Source organism: Emydura macquarii, unplaced genomic scaffold, assembly GCF_026122565.2.
Source record: "Emydura macquarii macquarii isolate MOO-44397 ecotype Brisbane River unplaced genomic scaffold, CSIRO-AGI_Emac_v2 contig_2795, whole genome shotgun sequence".
NCBI lineage: Eukaryota > Metazoa > Chordata > Testudines > Chelidae > Emydura > Emydura macquarii.
This window is the reverse complement of record NW_027132932.1, coordinates 4,362,889-4,378,217: the sequence shown is the minus strand read 5'-3', so window position 1 is coordinate 4,378,217 and position 15,329 is coordinate 4,362,889. Positions and strand designations below refer to the sequence as shown.

Sequence of the window (15,329 nt, the reverse complement as noted above, 5' to 3'; positions counted from 1 at the left end):
GATGATTGTGTACTGCTGAGTCTGGAGATTTTGCATTGCATTTTCTTTTAGATTTTTTAAAATCTTGCTGGAAACGATTAAAAGGAAGAGTACAAAGCTGGCATCTTTCAACGTGGTCAATACTCGTAAGGCAACTCGGAGGGATTTAGATGGCAGTGGTGGAGAATCCCAAGAAAACCAGGTAGGAGAAATGTCAGTTTCATAGAAAATCCCTTCACATTTTTCTTTGTTCTTTTATCTTTTTAATGCCAGATTTTCAGAAGAGTTCAGCATGTCGAGCAATAGCATTTTAATATCACATGTAGTGCTTTTCATCACCTCACAAATATTATCGCCATTTTTGAAGCACTGCACAAACATTAATGATTCTCTCAAGATGTCTTTCATGCATATGCCATCTCTGTATTTTTTATAAAAACTAGCCTGCTTGACAAGGGTCTGAAAAGCCGACGTGGTGACACACACACACTGCTCAGAATGGCATTCCCTGAGGTAGCATGGAAATGAATAGCTCATTATACTTTAGTAGACCTTAGTATGCCACACTCCATGTCCCTTAGGATTTACTGGATGAGAGTGGCGGCTGGCTTTAGTCCCGGTGATTGCAGCCCTTGCTTTGCTCTCGAGTTGACCTCCAGGAGCAGCATGCTGGCCAGCTCCCCATTTCATCTGAAGGCTTTGGGTATTGGCTAAACAGGGTGATAGTGGATGTATCATCTATTCTGCAGAATTTGTTCCTGTTTAATGCTGGAAAGTATCACCATCTGGGCTTCGTTGTTTCTGTATAATAGGATTCTGAATGTGATTTGATTAACTGAATGTGATTTGATGAACTGAATATTCATCTCCTTAAATTGAAAACAGTCTCAGGTGGAAGGATAGGAGAATGTTGAGTTCCAAAGATTTAGCATAGTGCTTTTAGTGCAGATGGCGCTTCCAAGCGATCGGGCTTTTTCTTGTCTAACCTTGGGCATGTCCCAGGACCAGAATCAAAATACAAAACCAGCTTGACCTTCTCACTTGTAATTGTTCTCCAGGATGATCATGAAGCTGACGTTGAGGAGGAAGGGGAGAGGCTTGTTGATGGTGAAGCAGATGAAGGGGATGCTGATGCTACCGATGCAAAACGAAGAGAGAAGCAGGAAGAAGAGGTAATGACATTGGGGCCAATTCTAGAGGGATGCTGAAGACCTGCAGCTGCCTTTTATTTCATTAGAGCAGGCTCAGAGAATTTCCATCAAAGTAAAATGTCAAAAATGGGAAAGAAATTGTGAAAACCTTTTCCTGTTTTCTGATCAGCTTTGTGCTTGAGTGGGAGTAGCAAGTAATTAGTATCCCTGGGGTTTGGCCCATTCTGTGCCATGATTGGCTCAGTGTTGGCCCACGAACCTCACCTAGTGTCAGAGATTAGATATAAACCACCTTGTCAATCTGGACAGTATTCCTTAGTCTAATAGACTAAAAAATATAGAAATTAGAGATGAAAAAGACTTAGTGGATTTTCTAGTCCATCCCCTGCTGATGCAGGATTGATGCATCTGGTTGTCAGGTTATCTTTGCTGTAATTCTAAATTTACTTAATTTCATCCCATTACTTCAATTTATAACCCTTCTACAGAATTTAACAAATCCTCTTTTTGTGTTTATATTGTTAACATGTCCCATACTGTGTAGCTATTATTTAAAAGATAAGTAGCAATAATTTCAGCAGGAGGGTGAAGTAGTTGAAATATACAGAGTTCTTTTAGAATCTGTCATAGAAGCATTGCTCTCTTCCCAGGATCCTTGAGGAAATAGTAATATTTTGCATGGTGGTAGTGTACATTTTGTATGTGTGTATAAACATGCAGTCTGAAGTTAATAAGGCTTAATAAAACTTAGTGGGCTGAGAAATCATATCACAATTGCAAAGAAATTGAGGCTAAAACGAATACATACCACTGTCTTTATAGACAAAAAACCTACCTTTCGAAAGGTTAAAACTAAAAGTGTCATGTCAACCTGTCTGTCCGGAAGATCACTTCCACAGTGAGAGGGTTTATGTGAACAAAACTGTTTCCCACAGTGCTCTCCACATGTGTGGGCTCTTGACTGGATTTTAAGCATGTGATTGTTTCTGTGCAGGTTGATTATGAGAGTGAGGAAGAGAACAGTGAGGAAAATGGTGATGAAAATCCAGATGAGGAAGAGTCCATGCTGCATGATAAAAGAGCTGAGGATGCTGAAGAAGGGGATGAGAATGAAGATAATTTTCAGGCTAAAAAAGAAAAAAGACTGGAACTAGACCATTCAACACAGCTGAGAGTTAGTGCTGTGTTGAGCAGTCATCCGTCTATAGAGAACTACACATATGATACAGAAAATGAGCTCTGGTGTGAGGTAAGATGGTGGTGACTGGAAAACATCCGCATCTCTGTGTGTGCACACTTGTGTGTATTTTCAAAACTACAGTGCACAACTACCGTAACACACAGAATAAATAATCCCCTCTAGTGGAGTGCTGCAGTTCTGTCTCAGAACTATCATTATTAACTTGCAGATTTGTCTGTCCAGCTCATGCATGTAAGCAGACTTCTTTCCTGGCTGCAGATTTTAACTTCCAGCAGCTGGAAGTACTTTTTCTAATGGGAATTGACAGGTTTTCATTCTGCCTCAGGCTTTTTATTAATACACACCTACGTTCTTTCCATGCGATGGTAGACCATCTGGGTGTGCTGTAAAGACAAAAGTAGGGCAACAATAAGCTAACGTGTGTGTGTTCTGAGGGGGAATCCTGCATAATCCTCCAAAACACATGTCCAGCAAATGAAATACATGTTCATTGAGGTGTGTAGAATGAGCATGCAGCTTTGCAGCTGTAAGAAGGTTTGGCTTAATCAGATTAAGCGGCAGGTAACAGGATCCTCTGTGTGGTCTGAAACAAGAGCAAAATTGTTTAGAGCTCATGTCAGTAAGGTCTTAGCTGCAGTTCAGGAGTGACAAGCCCTGGTGTGTATTGTTTCCTGTTAATACCCATCGGTTGGAATCCATATCATCAGGATCTGTCCATTTCTAAATAAATGAGTACCAGGATAAATGTGTTTTTTGTGACTCTTGTTCCCCTAAAAAGAAATAACCCAGTGGATGAGCTTATACCTCTCTGCCCTCTCACTTAGTACAACACTGCATTGTTCTTCTCTTCTAGGTTTCACTGAAGCTTCCTCTGATGAAGGCATACTTTGACCTCTCCTCCCTCCTAGAATCCCTCATGCAGAACACAATTGTCCATGAGACAAAGGGGATCACGCGGTGCTTCTTAAATGAAAGCACCAATAAGAAAGGAGAGAGAGAATTTGTTTTAAACACCGAGGGAATAAACCTCGCAGAGCTATTCAGATACGCTGATGTATGTAACGTGTTTATAATCCCTGAGACTTCTGTAATTGCTGTGTAATGTTCTAGGAAAAAAACAGTGGGAGGTGGGCACCTTCTCCCCCACTGACTTTCAGTAGGAGTTGGGCACCTCGCTGCTTTTTGATCTTCTGAAAATCTCCCCCTGGCATGTTTGAAATGCATGTCTAACATCTCCCTCAAGTGAATGCTTGTCACATTTTTATCACTTCAGATAGACTTTTGTGCAGAAGCACAGAGTATCTTATTAGCAAGATAATGAACAAAAAGGCCCTACTATCCTTGCAGCAGTCTCTGAAGGTGTTACTAGAGGGAGCTCTCCCATCTAAATGAATCACAGTAGTTAGAGATGAATAGATCTGTTATGCCGCCTAGCCCATCTCCCTACAAGTTCAGGATTATTGCGTGCAGTGTATTCTCCAGTGCTTTGTCTGAGAGTTTCAGATGTTCCATGCTTCCCACTGTGTAAGAGACCTTTCCATAGTCTAATGGATCTCGTTGTTAGGAATTTCATCTGAAATTGTTATATTTTCTTTGATTAAAGTCCATCCTTGCTCCTGGTGATGTAAATGATAATGAAATCGTTGACCTAGGCATAAAACTATATGTGCATTTTCTCTATAGCTAATGCTGTGCGTCCATCTGAGCACTTTGTAATTGACTATATTGACCTTACTGAACTAATTTGAGAAAGTGGAGAACTGGAGAAAATTTGTCCCAGCTTCTCTGGGGGAGGTGGAAAAGTACAGTAATTGCGGTAATAATTTGCACCTTTGTTCCCTGCCTCCAGCATTTGGACCTAAGCCGGCTTTATTCTAATGACATTCATGCAATGGCTAAAACTTATGGAATCGAGGCTGCCCTGAGGGTGATTGAAAAGGAAATTAAAGATGTGTTTGCTGTGTACGGTAAGATAATGTTATTAGAGCACCTGATTTAGTTTTGTGGTTCCTCTGATTTTTGTTAAGATGGGAAAATTTTGGCCACTAAAAATGGGAAAGTGAACTCTTTGCATTAATTACTCCTTTACTTGTGTATTTTCAGTCTCTTCTTAGATACATCTCCTATTACAGATTACTCATATTGTATCCATCCTCTTGACTTGTGAGCACCTTCTCTGAGATGATCCTGTGAGACTGTTTTCTCTTCGTAGATATTTATTTTGTTTTTTAGATAAACCCTTTTTACTTTGTCCATCAAAACAGTAAAGGTGAAATGACTGATGCCACCTGAAGTGCCTGCCTACATAGATTTGCTTCTCAGCACCCATGTCTTACTATGAATTAAAAAAGTAAAAAGAAAGGAAGAGACTGTGTTTTGGACTGCTCATCAGCAAATGCCTCTGTAGTAGCTGCTCACTACTACCCCATTTTTATTAATGCCTGGTTTTCTTTATGCTGTTTAAGAGCCCTGGGATATTTGTTGGTAGAGGCTGTTAACAGATTTCACTGTCACATTGCAAAAATGCTGTCCGAAGCTCCATTGTAATTATGTGGTGTATATTTGCTGGGATAAAGCCTGTGCCCTCCTCCACAGGTGCAACAATTCCCCAATAACAATGTTCCCACTGCATAGGATGTAGGGGTAACCATGTGGGGATAGAAGGGGCAGAGCTCTGTATTATAGCAGCTGGACCAGAAACGAGTTAGCCAGCTTTGGCTGAACAAAGATGATGCATGTATTATTTTTTTTAAAATATGTACTGCTTCAAAAGACTAGCATATTGTTATCCTACATGGTGAAACATTTGGGTAGCTAAGACTTAACATTATAGTCCCTCTGCATATCCATTATTTAATGCAACAAAGAGGAGGTCTGATAGTGTTGCAGGAAACGATTGATGCCAGTTACTGAAAGGAGAAGCACCCTTGCATCATTAGTGACTTAACTGTGTCATGCTGATTGAAATAAAGGCCCGTGCCCCTCCTCCCCCACATTGTTTATATTATATAGGAATTTAACCTAGTGCTGGTTAGTTATTTAATTTTTCATGTTCTCTTTTTCTGTACCGTCAGGTATTGTGGTAGATCCTCGGCACCTGTCTCTTGTGGCAGATTATATGTGTTTTGAAGGTGTTTACAAACCACTGAATCGTTTTGGAATGCAGTCCAACTCCTCCCCTCTGCAACAGATGACGTTTGAAACCAGCTACAAATTTTTGAAGGAAGCCACAATGATGGGTAAATAATTTACTTGAATTACAAGTCTCTATATTACTGCTGCTGCATTTCACATCTGCTTGGTTTCCCTTTATAACTCTCCACTCTTTTGAGAGATATTTAAGTGCATTTAAAAACTCTCTACAGACTAAAACTTTAATGAGCTTCTTGCATGTCAAAAAGTTTGAGCTAAATCCAGGATGCTCTTTTAAATATGATGCTGACAGTTGAAATAAAGCAGACTCCCCCATGGTGTCGTTTGTGGAGTCTGACATTTTTTCGAGAACCAGATACTGCTCATCTATAATAAATTAAAGATCTCACACCATTAAAATGCTCTTCCAGGTTCTTTTTTCCTGTCTGTATTGTAACCTCCTGCTCTTGGGCTGCTATAACTTTTCCATTCAAATCAATTCAAAATTCTGCAAAATCATCTTCCTGGTTTGTTGCTCTGAAACCATTTGAATCTTAAAAGAATAGGGATGGATAGGACCTCAGGAAGTCATCTAATCCAACCCTCTGCTTAAAGCAGGGCCAACCCCAACTAAATCATCCCAGCCCCAGCATTTTGTCAAGGTGGCCCTTGAAAACGTCTAAAGATGGAGATTCCACCGCCTCCCTAGGTAACCCATTTCAGTGCTTCACCATCCTCCAAGTGAAAAAGATTCTTCTAATGTCCAACCTAGACCTCCCTCCTGCAATTTGAAATTATTGCTTCTTGTTCTGTCATTTGCCACCACTGAGAACAGTCTAGCTCCATCCTCCCTGCAACTTCCCTTCAGGTAGTTGAAGGCTGCTATCAAATCCTTCCTCACTCTTCTCTTCTGCAGACTAAACAAACCTAGTTCCCTCAGCCTCTCCTCATAAGCCCCCTAATAATTTTTGTTGCCTTCTGCTGGATTCTCTCCAATTTGTCCACATCTTTCCTCTAGTGGGGGGCCCAAAACTGGACACACTATTCCAGATGTGGCCTCACCAGTGCCGAATAGAGGGGAATAATCACTTCCCTCAATCTGCTGGCAATGCTCCTACTAATGCAGCCCAATATTCCGTTACCCTTCTTGGCAATAAGGGCACACTGACTCATATTCAGCTTTTTGTCCACTGTAACCCCCAGGTCCTTTTCTGTAGAACTGCTGCCTAGCCAGTCAATCCCTTTTCTGTAGCTGTGCCTGGGATTCTTCTGTCTTAAGTGCAGGACTCTGCACTTGTCTTTGTTGAACCTCATCAGATTTCTTTTGGCCCAATCCTACAATTTGTCTAGGTCACTTGAATCCTGTCCCTACCCTCCACAATATCTACCACTCCCCCCCCATCTTAGTGTCAGCCACAAACTTGCTGAGGGTGCAATCCACCCCATCTTCCAGATCATTTGAGTATGTGGAACAAAACTGGCTCCGGACCAACCCCTGGAGCACTCCACTTGATACCAGCTGCCAACTAGACATCGAGCCATTGATTACTATCCATTGAACCCGATGATCTAAGCAGCTTTCTGTCCACCTTATAGTCCCTTCATCCAATGCATATGTCTTTAACTTGCTGGCAAGAATAATGTGGGAGACCATATCAAAAGCTTTGCAAAAGTCAAGATATATCACGTCCACTTCTTTCCTCACCTCCACAAAGACAGTCTCTCATCTTAGAAGACAATCAGGTTGGTCAGGCATGACTTGCCCTTGGTGAATCCATGCTGACTGTTCCCGATCACCTTCCTTTCCTCCAAGCTTCTTCTTCAGACTCTTCTTTCTTCCTCGCTAAAAATGGATTCCTTGAGGACCCGCTTCACTGAATCTTCTGTCTCTTTCCAGTGATTCCTTTTAAAGTTGGGGTGATTCTTTAGAAATGATTAATATTAAAAAGCTGGACAACCTGAAAGGGCTGAGGGTGAGGCTGACTGGTATTTACATATTTAGCATTGTAGGTGGATTTAGATATAACATATGATCCCTGCTGAATTTCAATCTTTTTATACAGGCAGTAACAAAAGAACGTAAGGGATCAGCAGAAAGCGCTCTATAGTGTTTAGGCATGGAGAGGTAGATCTGGGAGGTGTTGGCAGCATTCGGATGGAAATTGAAGTCATGGACTGGATTATGATGATGTCAGCTGACATTACACAGATTAGATTTAGTCAATTGGACAGCGTTCTCTCATTTCTGTTGGGCTAAATACATGTAACCTTTTCTCCTTGGGGTGGCAAGTATTGAAAGTGAATAGCATAGTGGGTGGAGCTGGGTGTTCAGCTCTCGGCTACAGCTGTGCAAGCAAATAGCTGCCTCTGTTGTTTATCAGCGAAAAATAAAGCCTCTTTGTTAGATAATTACATGAGATGGTCATAACTCTTCTATTTCCTCATGTGATGTTAACAAAGCAAGTAGTTGTCCTTTGAACAGTTGTCCGCACGGATTCCACTTTTGGTATGTATGTGCCCCCAGCCCACACAATCAGTCTTCTGGCCAGCAGTGCCCTAAGTATTCTTGAGCCCCTATTCAAGGGCACAGAGGGAGGAGCAGGTCCAGCTGTCCCTTGCTTCCTTCTTGCTGCCCATGACATCTGCATACTCTGTGCACTTTGCAATCTTTCTTAGGCTAGTAAGTGGTAGTTTCTCTTGTTATACTCCTGTTGGCATTTAAAAACTTTTTTTTTTCCTCTAATAGATGAAGGGACAACCCTCTGTAACAGGATCTAGCTGCTATGTCTGAGACCATGTCCCTGGGCTTCAAAACTGCCCCTATTGTGATGCAGCTGTTCTGCTCAGCGATGAGCATCCTTGTGCCACTTTTGTCTCAAAGAGGGGCACGTTGTGGATAGATGCTCTGTCTATAGCTCTTTTCCCACTCAATGAGAGCCTCTTTGAAACTTGAGACAGAAGGGCCCACTAAGCCTGAACAAGCTTCTTCAGCTAGTGCTCCTGTGAGCTGTGGCTGTACTCCAAGCTCCTGGGCTCATTCTTCATTGAAGATGTCAAATCCTTTCACCAGCAAGTCCAACAAAGCAGCCAAGACCTCTTCCACCCACCCACCCTCAGAAAGGGGTAGGAAGGAAAAGTGAACACAGAAGGTCACCCTCTACCATGCCGATGAGGCAAAAACCACACCAAGATCATTGTGTCTCTTCATGCCACTCAGCCAAAAGCCTCTCACACACCGAATCAGGTCTCTCTGATACCAAACCCATCGTGCTGCCTGGATCTGGATCACACTTCCCCCCCCAGGACCAACCTCTCCGTACCAATGCTGACACACTTGGTGCTGAATGCTCTAGTGCCGATGACTCCAGTGACTATCTCTATGGTGCAGATGTTTCTGGCACCAAAGACTTTCTCAAGGGATCTTGTGAGGACTGTGCAACCAGCCACCCTTGCCCTCCTCTTCTGCTATTAGAAGTCCATCTACTTTAATACTGATTATTAGCTCTACAATGGTACCTATGAGCACTCCTGCTCGGTTGTGAGGTGGTAGGTTCAAGATCACCATACAACACAAGATAGGGTGGCTTCCCCTTTAGAGGAAGAATGTTCATTTTCTTCTTGCCCTTCTTAACATAATAGAGAGATGTCCCCATTCACCTCATCTCACACTTATGAGCTTTACGGGCCTGATGGTGAATCCAGAAATCACCCTTATGAACATAGACCCTAAGGCTCCTGTGGCAACCACCCCACCTCACATGACTCCCCAGCTCTTTACCCCTACAATATACAATCTTGGCTTTATTGGGCCTTTGGAAACCTTCCTCTACTTCCCTCCACTACAAAACATTGTAGGTCCACCCAGAGGATCAGTCAGTACAACTCCACCACCTGCACAAGCAAGAACATGACAGTGAAGAGAAATGCCTGCAGAAAACGCAAGAACAGTTGATTCCAGGAGCAATATCCTCTTCCTCACCGGACGAGGCAATAGTCCCTTTTACTCCTAGCCAACTCAATAGTTTAAAATCTTCCAGTACCTTTTACATTGCATGGGAGACACCTTGGAAATGCCTATGCAGGAAGTGCAAGAAAACCCCACAAATTACGGGACATTCAGCATGTCTCTATGCCCAGTAGGCTTGCCATGCTCACTAACGAGAGGTTGTTGGAACTGGCAAAAAACATTGTGGCATTTGTGGCATCCGTGTCTGAGAAAACTGATATATATTATCAAGTTCCCTCAAAGAGATTTGAATACTTCTGCACACATCTGATTACTGAATCGCGGATGGAAAAGGTGATGCACAAAAAATCTAAAAGGGTGATGCCAAGTGAAAGAAGACTCTAAGAAAGCTGATATGTTTGGCAGAAAGATCTTCTCCTCTGAGTTCTCATGTGTATTTCGAATTCTCAGGTGCTTCTATCAAAATATGACTGTCTCAATTAAGGCTAGGTGTCATAATAATAATAAGAATATAGGAGTTAAAAATCTATTTTGTCTGTAGGATAGCTAGTGTCCCAAACTTTCAGGCTAGTCTAATAGGGCAGCATATTTGATGGTCACTTCCATCATCAAACACAAGGCTTCATGGCTCCCATTTTCTGGAATATCCAATGAGATCCAAATGACAATTGAGGATCTCCCATTTGAAAGTTGTGACCTTTTTAATGTGGGAATTGATGAAGTCCTGAATTCTTTGAAGGATTCAAGAGACACTGTCTATTCATTGGGAGTCTACATTCCAGACCCTAGGAGAAAGAAGGCCTGATCCTAAAGCTTCAACAGATAGAGGCTCTGTACTTGTATCTTCAATCCACAAAGAATATCAGAACCACCAGGGAGTAGTAGTTTTCAGTACAGGAGGCCTTCTACCTCACACATCTACCTCATGACACTAACTTTGACACCATCGAGACTCGATCAGACCGTTACTCTGTCCATCTTTTCTATTTTGTGAGGCTTGGATTCTGATTACCTTGGACCAATGGATCTTAAAATACCCCTTGTTATAATTTGTATCCAATTCCAGTCACTTCCTACTACTTTACCCTCCTTCCCCAGCCCTTTTAATGGACTGCCTGTCACAAGATACCATTAAAACAAGAAGTAGACTTCCTTCTAAATCTTGTTGCAGAGGAGACTGCCCCCAGGAATTCAGAAGGAAGGGGGGTTTATTCCCACTAGTTTTTAATACAGAAGAAAAAAGGGAATTGGCATCCAATTCTAGATTTGAGACATCTCAACAGGTTCATCTGTCATTTCAAATTCAGGATGGTAGCTCTTGCCTCCATAATTGTGGCTTTTGATCTGCAAGCTGCCTACTTTCACATATCAGTTCACCTGACACACAGAAAATACCTCAGAATCCAATTAAGAGCATCTCGCTATCAGTACAGAGTCCTGTCCTTCAGGCTTTCAGCAGCATCAAGGGTATTCGTCAAGTGCTTGGTAACTGTGGTGGCATCTAATGAGACAAGTCTCATATATACCCAAATCTTGCTGATTGGCTCAGGCAGGGAGGGTCACCCTAACAGGTGTACCACTCCATTTGCTTGATGCTAGAGCTTTTTGCCAATTGGGGACTTAGCATCAACAAACAAGTCCAGAGTGGTGCTGATGAAAGGATAGATTTCTTACAGGAGCGCTGTGTAAGATTCAGGACCAGCAAGAGTTTATCTACCACAGGATATGCTCCAGACTGGGTAGATCTCACTCAGGAATGTCTGTAAGAGCATGCCTCAGATTCCCGGGACACATGGCCTACTGCATTTAAGTCACATAGCATATCAGCCTTCTCCTGTGTTCCTGGAAGAGTGTCTGTATATCTACCCAGCAAACACCACATAGACTGGCAATATCCTATCCTCCAAGACATCCTCTCCTTGTCACCTCTACCTACCAAGACACTGATGACAGATGCCTCCACACTCAGATAGGGAGTTCATCTCGACCACCTTCTATCTCAAGACCTCTGGTGTCCCCAGGAAACTCGTCCCCATGTAAATGGCCTGGAGCTCAGAGCCATACATCTGAGATGCACAGCACTTCTACCACTGCTACTCAGATCCATGATCCAAGAATAACAGACAACACAACAGCAATGTTGGATGTCAACAGGCATCCCCTCTCTCCCAAGAAGCAGTTAGTGTCTGAGACTGGTGCATTTGTTGTCAATTCACAATAGTAGGTCTGCATCTAGCAGGTTTACAGAATGCCCTAGCAGATGCCTAATTTCAGACATCCACAAATTGGCTGTCAAAGATTCAGTCCTGAGGGAGCATCTTTCACATGTGGGAATGTCCAAGAATAAACCTATTTGCTGTAGACTGGAATAAGAAATGCCAGGTGTTCTGTTCCTGTTTATGAAGACCACTTTTCTAGAAGCTGCAATATCATGTTAGAGAACAGGGGAACTCCAGCCCTCAGGGCAAGTCCACCTTACTCTGTGTTCCATAAAGATGAGGTGACTCTCAGGCCTCACCCCAGGCTTCCAATTTTCATTTAAATCAGTTGATTCAGCTCCTGGCTTTCTTCCCCAAACCCCCCACAAGCCCTGGGAAAGCCAAACTATATAGCCTTGATGTGGTCAGGGCTCTTTCAAACTTCCTGGACAGAATGAGACCCAGGCTGTAGCATCTGCAGACAGGATTACAGGTCAGGTTATATCCACCCCAACAGTTTCTAAATGGGTTTCCAAGTGTACTAATTCCTGCTATAAGGTAGCTAGGTCAGATCTCCTTGTGCAGATTAGAGCTCATGCCCCCTAGGGCTCAAGCAGCCTCTGAGGCGTCTCTAAGAAACCTCACTGTTTTGGAAATTTGCTGAGCAGCTGCATGGAGATCAATCCACACTTTCACACAACATTATTCCCTAGTTCAGGCTTCAAGATCTAACGCCTGCTTAGGTAGAGCTGTACTGTAATCCTTGTTGAAAGAGGACTCCTAACACCCACCCCCTGACAGTGAGGACACCAGAAGTGGAATCCATGTGGACAGTCATTCAGAGAAAAAACAGTTATGTGCTTTACAGTCACTGTGGTTCTTCAAGCTATGTTGTCCTTTTGGATTCCAGGACCCACATCCTTCTTCACTTCTGTGGAGTCCTGCTCCACCTGGATTTTTCTGTTGGAGAAGGAAATGAGGGATGGCTGGGCTCACTTGGCCATGTATGGCTGTCGATCTGGGGGGATGCATGAGAGTATCTAAAGTGTTAATGTGCCACGAAGGATGTTGCTTTCCAAAATAATCTAATATTGTGCGCATGGGGCATATGCGCTTGAGAAGTGGAATCTATGTGGACAACACATCTCAAAGAACCAGAGTTACTATAAACTAAACTGTATTGTATGTATTTTTATGAATGGCAGTGAATGTGTAGAGAGGCAAAATTCGAGCTTGTTAACCTTTAGTATGAATGAAGAGCAGCATGGCTGCTCATAACTCCAGAAGGTTAAATGCAGTACGAGCAAAACATTCGTAGCCAGGCATGTAATTCCTGGAGACTTTTCAAATGTGTGTGACGCTATTAATTACTACTGTACATAGCCACAGAATTGAAGGAATTCATGGAATGTCTCTACAGTGAAAGTGATTTTAGTGGTTTCAGATCTAGCCAAAAAGGATCTAAAACAAGTCTTCATAGGAAAAAGCTAGTAACAAAAAGGGATGTTCTTTATTTTTATCTGGCTATATACTTCCTTAAATAAATAAACACACACCAGTGAAATGTTTTACCAGGAAGCCTGAAGTACCTTTAGAACTCTGCATGCATTATCTCTTCATGTCAGTTGATAAAAGGGGCTATCTTAAATTGGTTAAGAAAACAGGACTTGATTTTCCTTTCTTTTACACCAGTATAGAATAACTTTATTGAAATCAGAGCAGGTACTCTAGTGTACAACTGATGTGAGAAAAGAATCAGATCCACATTTCCACAGAGATAAATGCAATCCAAACAGCAGGTGGCAGTATCCTGGTCTGAGATGGTAGATCTGACTTTGTTTTTTTTTTAAAAAAAAAGCTTTTTATAGTAAGTTGTATAGTAACTTTTATAACCTGTGAAAGACTTTTGGAAATTGCCCTAATCTGATTTTTGTTGAACTTTCTGATTTAGGTGCCTATGATGAGCTGAGATCTCCTTCTGCATGCCTGGTGGTAGGAAAAGTCGTCAGAGGTGGGACTGGTTTGTTTGACCTCAAGCAACCCCTTACATAGTGTTTTGCCTCTATTCTTTAAAAATGTTTGTGTGGCTATCACAAGAGATGTACATACACTGCAATTGTCTGCAGGGCCTTTGCTGAATGTCAAAGCCAATGAATGTTTGTTTTTACAAGTCCATTAATATCTTCTGGGTGTGGAGGGAGTCTGTAACATATCTCCAGTTTTGATCTTCATCGCGAATGGGCTTGTTAACCTGACTAAACAATGTACTTTGACTCTAAAGTATTTGATGGGAAAGCTCACCTCTGGCCTAGCACTCCTCTTCAGTAGTGATCAACATGAAATTATTGTTATACACTGGAGAGAGAAGAACAAAGCTGGGTGTGTCCAGTTAGGAGCCAGGTATAGCATCTAGCATGTACAATTCAGAGGGGAGAGATTGCTGGCATATCTGAGGCATCTGGTATTTCCAGTCTATCTGGATAGGCCCAGGATATCACACAGCTCTGTCACATAACTGTACCTAATCTTACTTTAAATTGTTCTGGAACAAACTCTCAGGTGGGCATGAGCAACAGTGTACTGACAGGAATGAAACTTCTGTGCTGGAAGCCAATCCTGTTCTTTTATTGTATTTATTTGTACTATACTGTTACGATTTTTAAAGGGTTACAGGGCACCTTTTCCTCTCTGCTCCAGTCATTAAGAAGACTGTGTCTGAGACAGTTAATGGGCTTTCTTGTTAAGCCCATGATTTGAATGCTGTGTTTTCACTAGTTCTTTTAGACCATTCCAATGCCTGTGCTTGTCCCAAGCAGAACTGTCCTCAGTAAAATGTTGTGTCCTCTTTTGTTAAGATTTCTTCCTAGAGCAGCTGGAGCAAAATGAACTACTGTGACGGTGGCTGCACAAAGCAAGCATGTAACAATATTGTAAAGCAGAGTTTAAACTTCTATTTTGATTTAACATTATTCTGTGCAAGAGATGGTCTGTAATAAAGGACATCAAGTCAGATGTTGGAAAAACACCTTTGTGTAATTTCTCTATGCTGTGGAAGCTTTGGCATCAGCATGCAGGATCTCTTACTTCCTAACAACAAGCTAATGCAGGAACACCCGAAATGTGTGATGCTGAGTGTCATGTTAGCTGCTTACCAGGACTCAAATGAGACTTTCATTTTCATTTACATAATTTTAAAATTAAACTGAAATGCACACATATCTAATATTTACTTAGAGTAGGTCTATGCTGCTGATGGCATTGTCGGCAGGGCTGGATTGAATTTGCGGGATTGAGCGGCAGCGGAGACCTGCTCAATCGAACCTGGAAGTCGACGCCATTAATCCACCTCCGCAAGAAGAGTAATGCTGCATCGACCAGAGGGCATTTCCTGTCATCACAGCGTAGTGGGGACGCCACAGTAAGTAGAATTTAGGAAGTCGACGGGAGATATACAAGCTGCTCTATGTAGTTTTGACAGTGCAGCTCTCCCTGTTCCCAGTGCTCATCAGTAGCACAATTCACTCTTCTGCTTTAGATGAAGGAATTTTTTTTTAAGCCTGATAGAGACCTATCCATGTGACCTTACTCCACCATCAGTCGTACACTGCAGATGGGCAGATAGAAGAAATCCCAGAGCAGTTGCAAGGATATCTTTCTAGGTGCTAGTTCACTCACTACCTGCTTTGCAGTTTTGTCCAAAG

General features: G+C 42.3%; 1 protein-coding gene across 2 annotated transcripts in view; it reads left to right on the top strand.

Annotated features, from left to right (window-relative positions):
* POLR1A (RNA polymerase I subunit A) overlaps window positions 1-14,646 on the top strand; it is a 53,311-nt gene extending 38,665 nt beyond the window's left edge. For both annotated transcript variants that reach the window (XM_067567632.1, XM_067567633.1), the window contains exons 28-34: window positions 52-181; window positions 1,038-1,151; window positions 2,125-2,379; window positions 3,185-3,385; window positions 4,181-4,298; window positions 5,406-5,570; window positions 13,580-14,646. In XM_067567632.1, coding sequence (XP_067423733.1) covers window positions 52-181; window positions 1,038-1,151; window positions 2,125-2,379; window positions 3,185-3,385; window positions 4,181-4,298; window positions 5,406-5,570; window positions 13,580-13,680 — 1,084 coding nt within the window. In that variant the 3' untranslated portion in view covers window positions 13,681-14,646. The remainder of the gene's footprint in view (window positions 1-51; window positions 182-1,037; window positions 1,152-2,124; window positions 2,380-3,184; window positions 3,386-4,180; window positions 4,299-5,405; window positions 5,571-13,579) is intronic.
* Window positions 14,647-15,329: the final 683 nt, after the last annotated feature.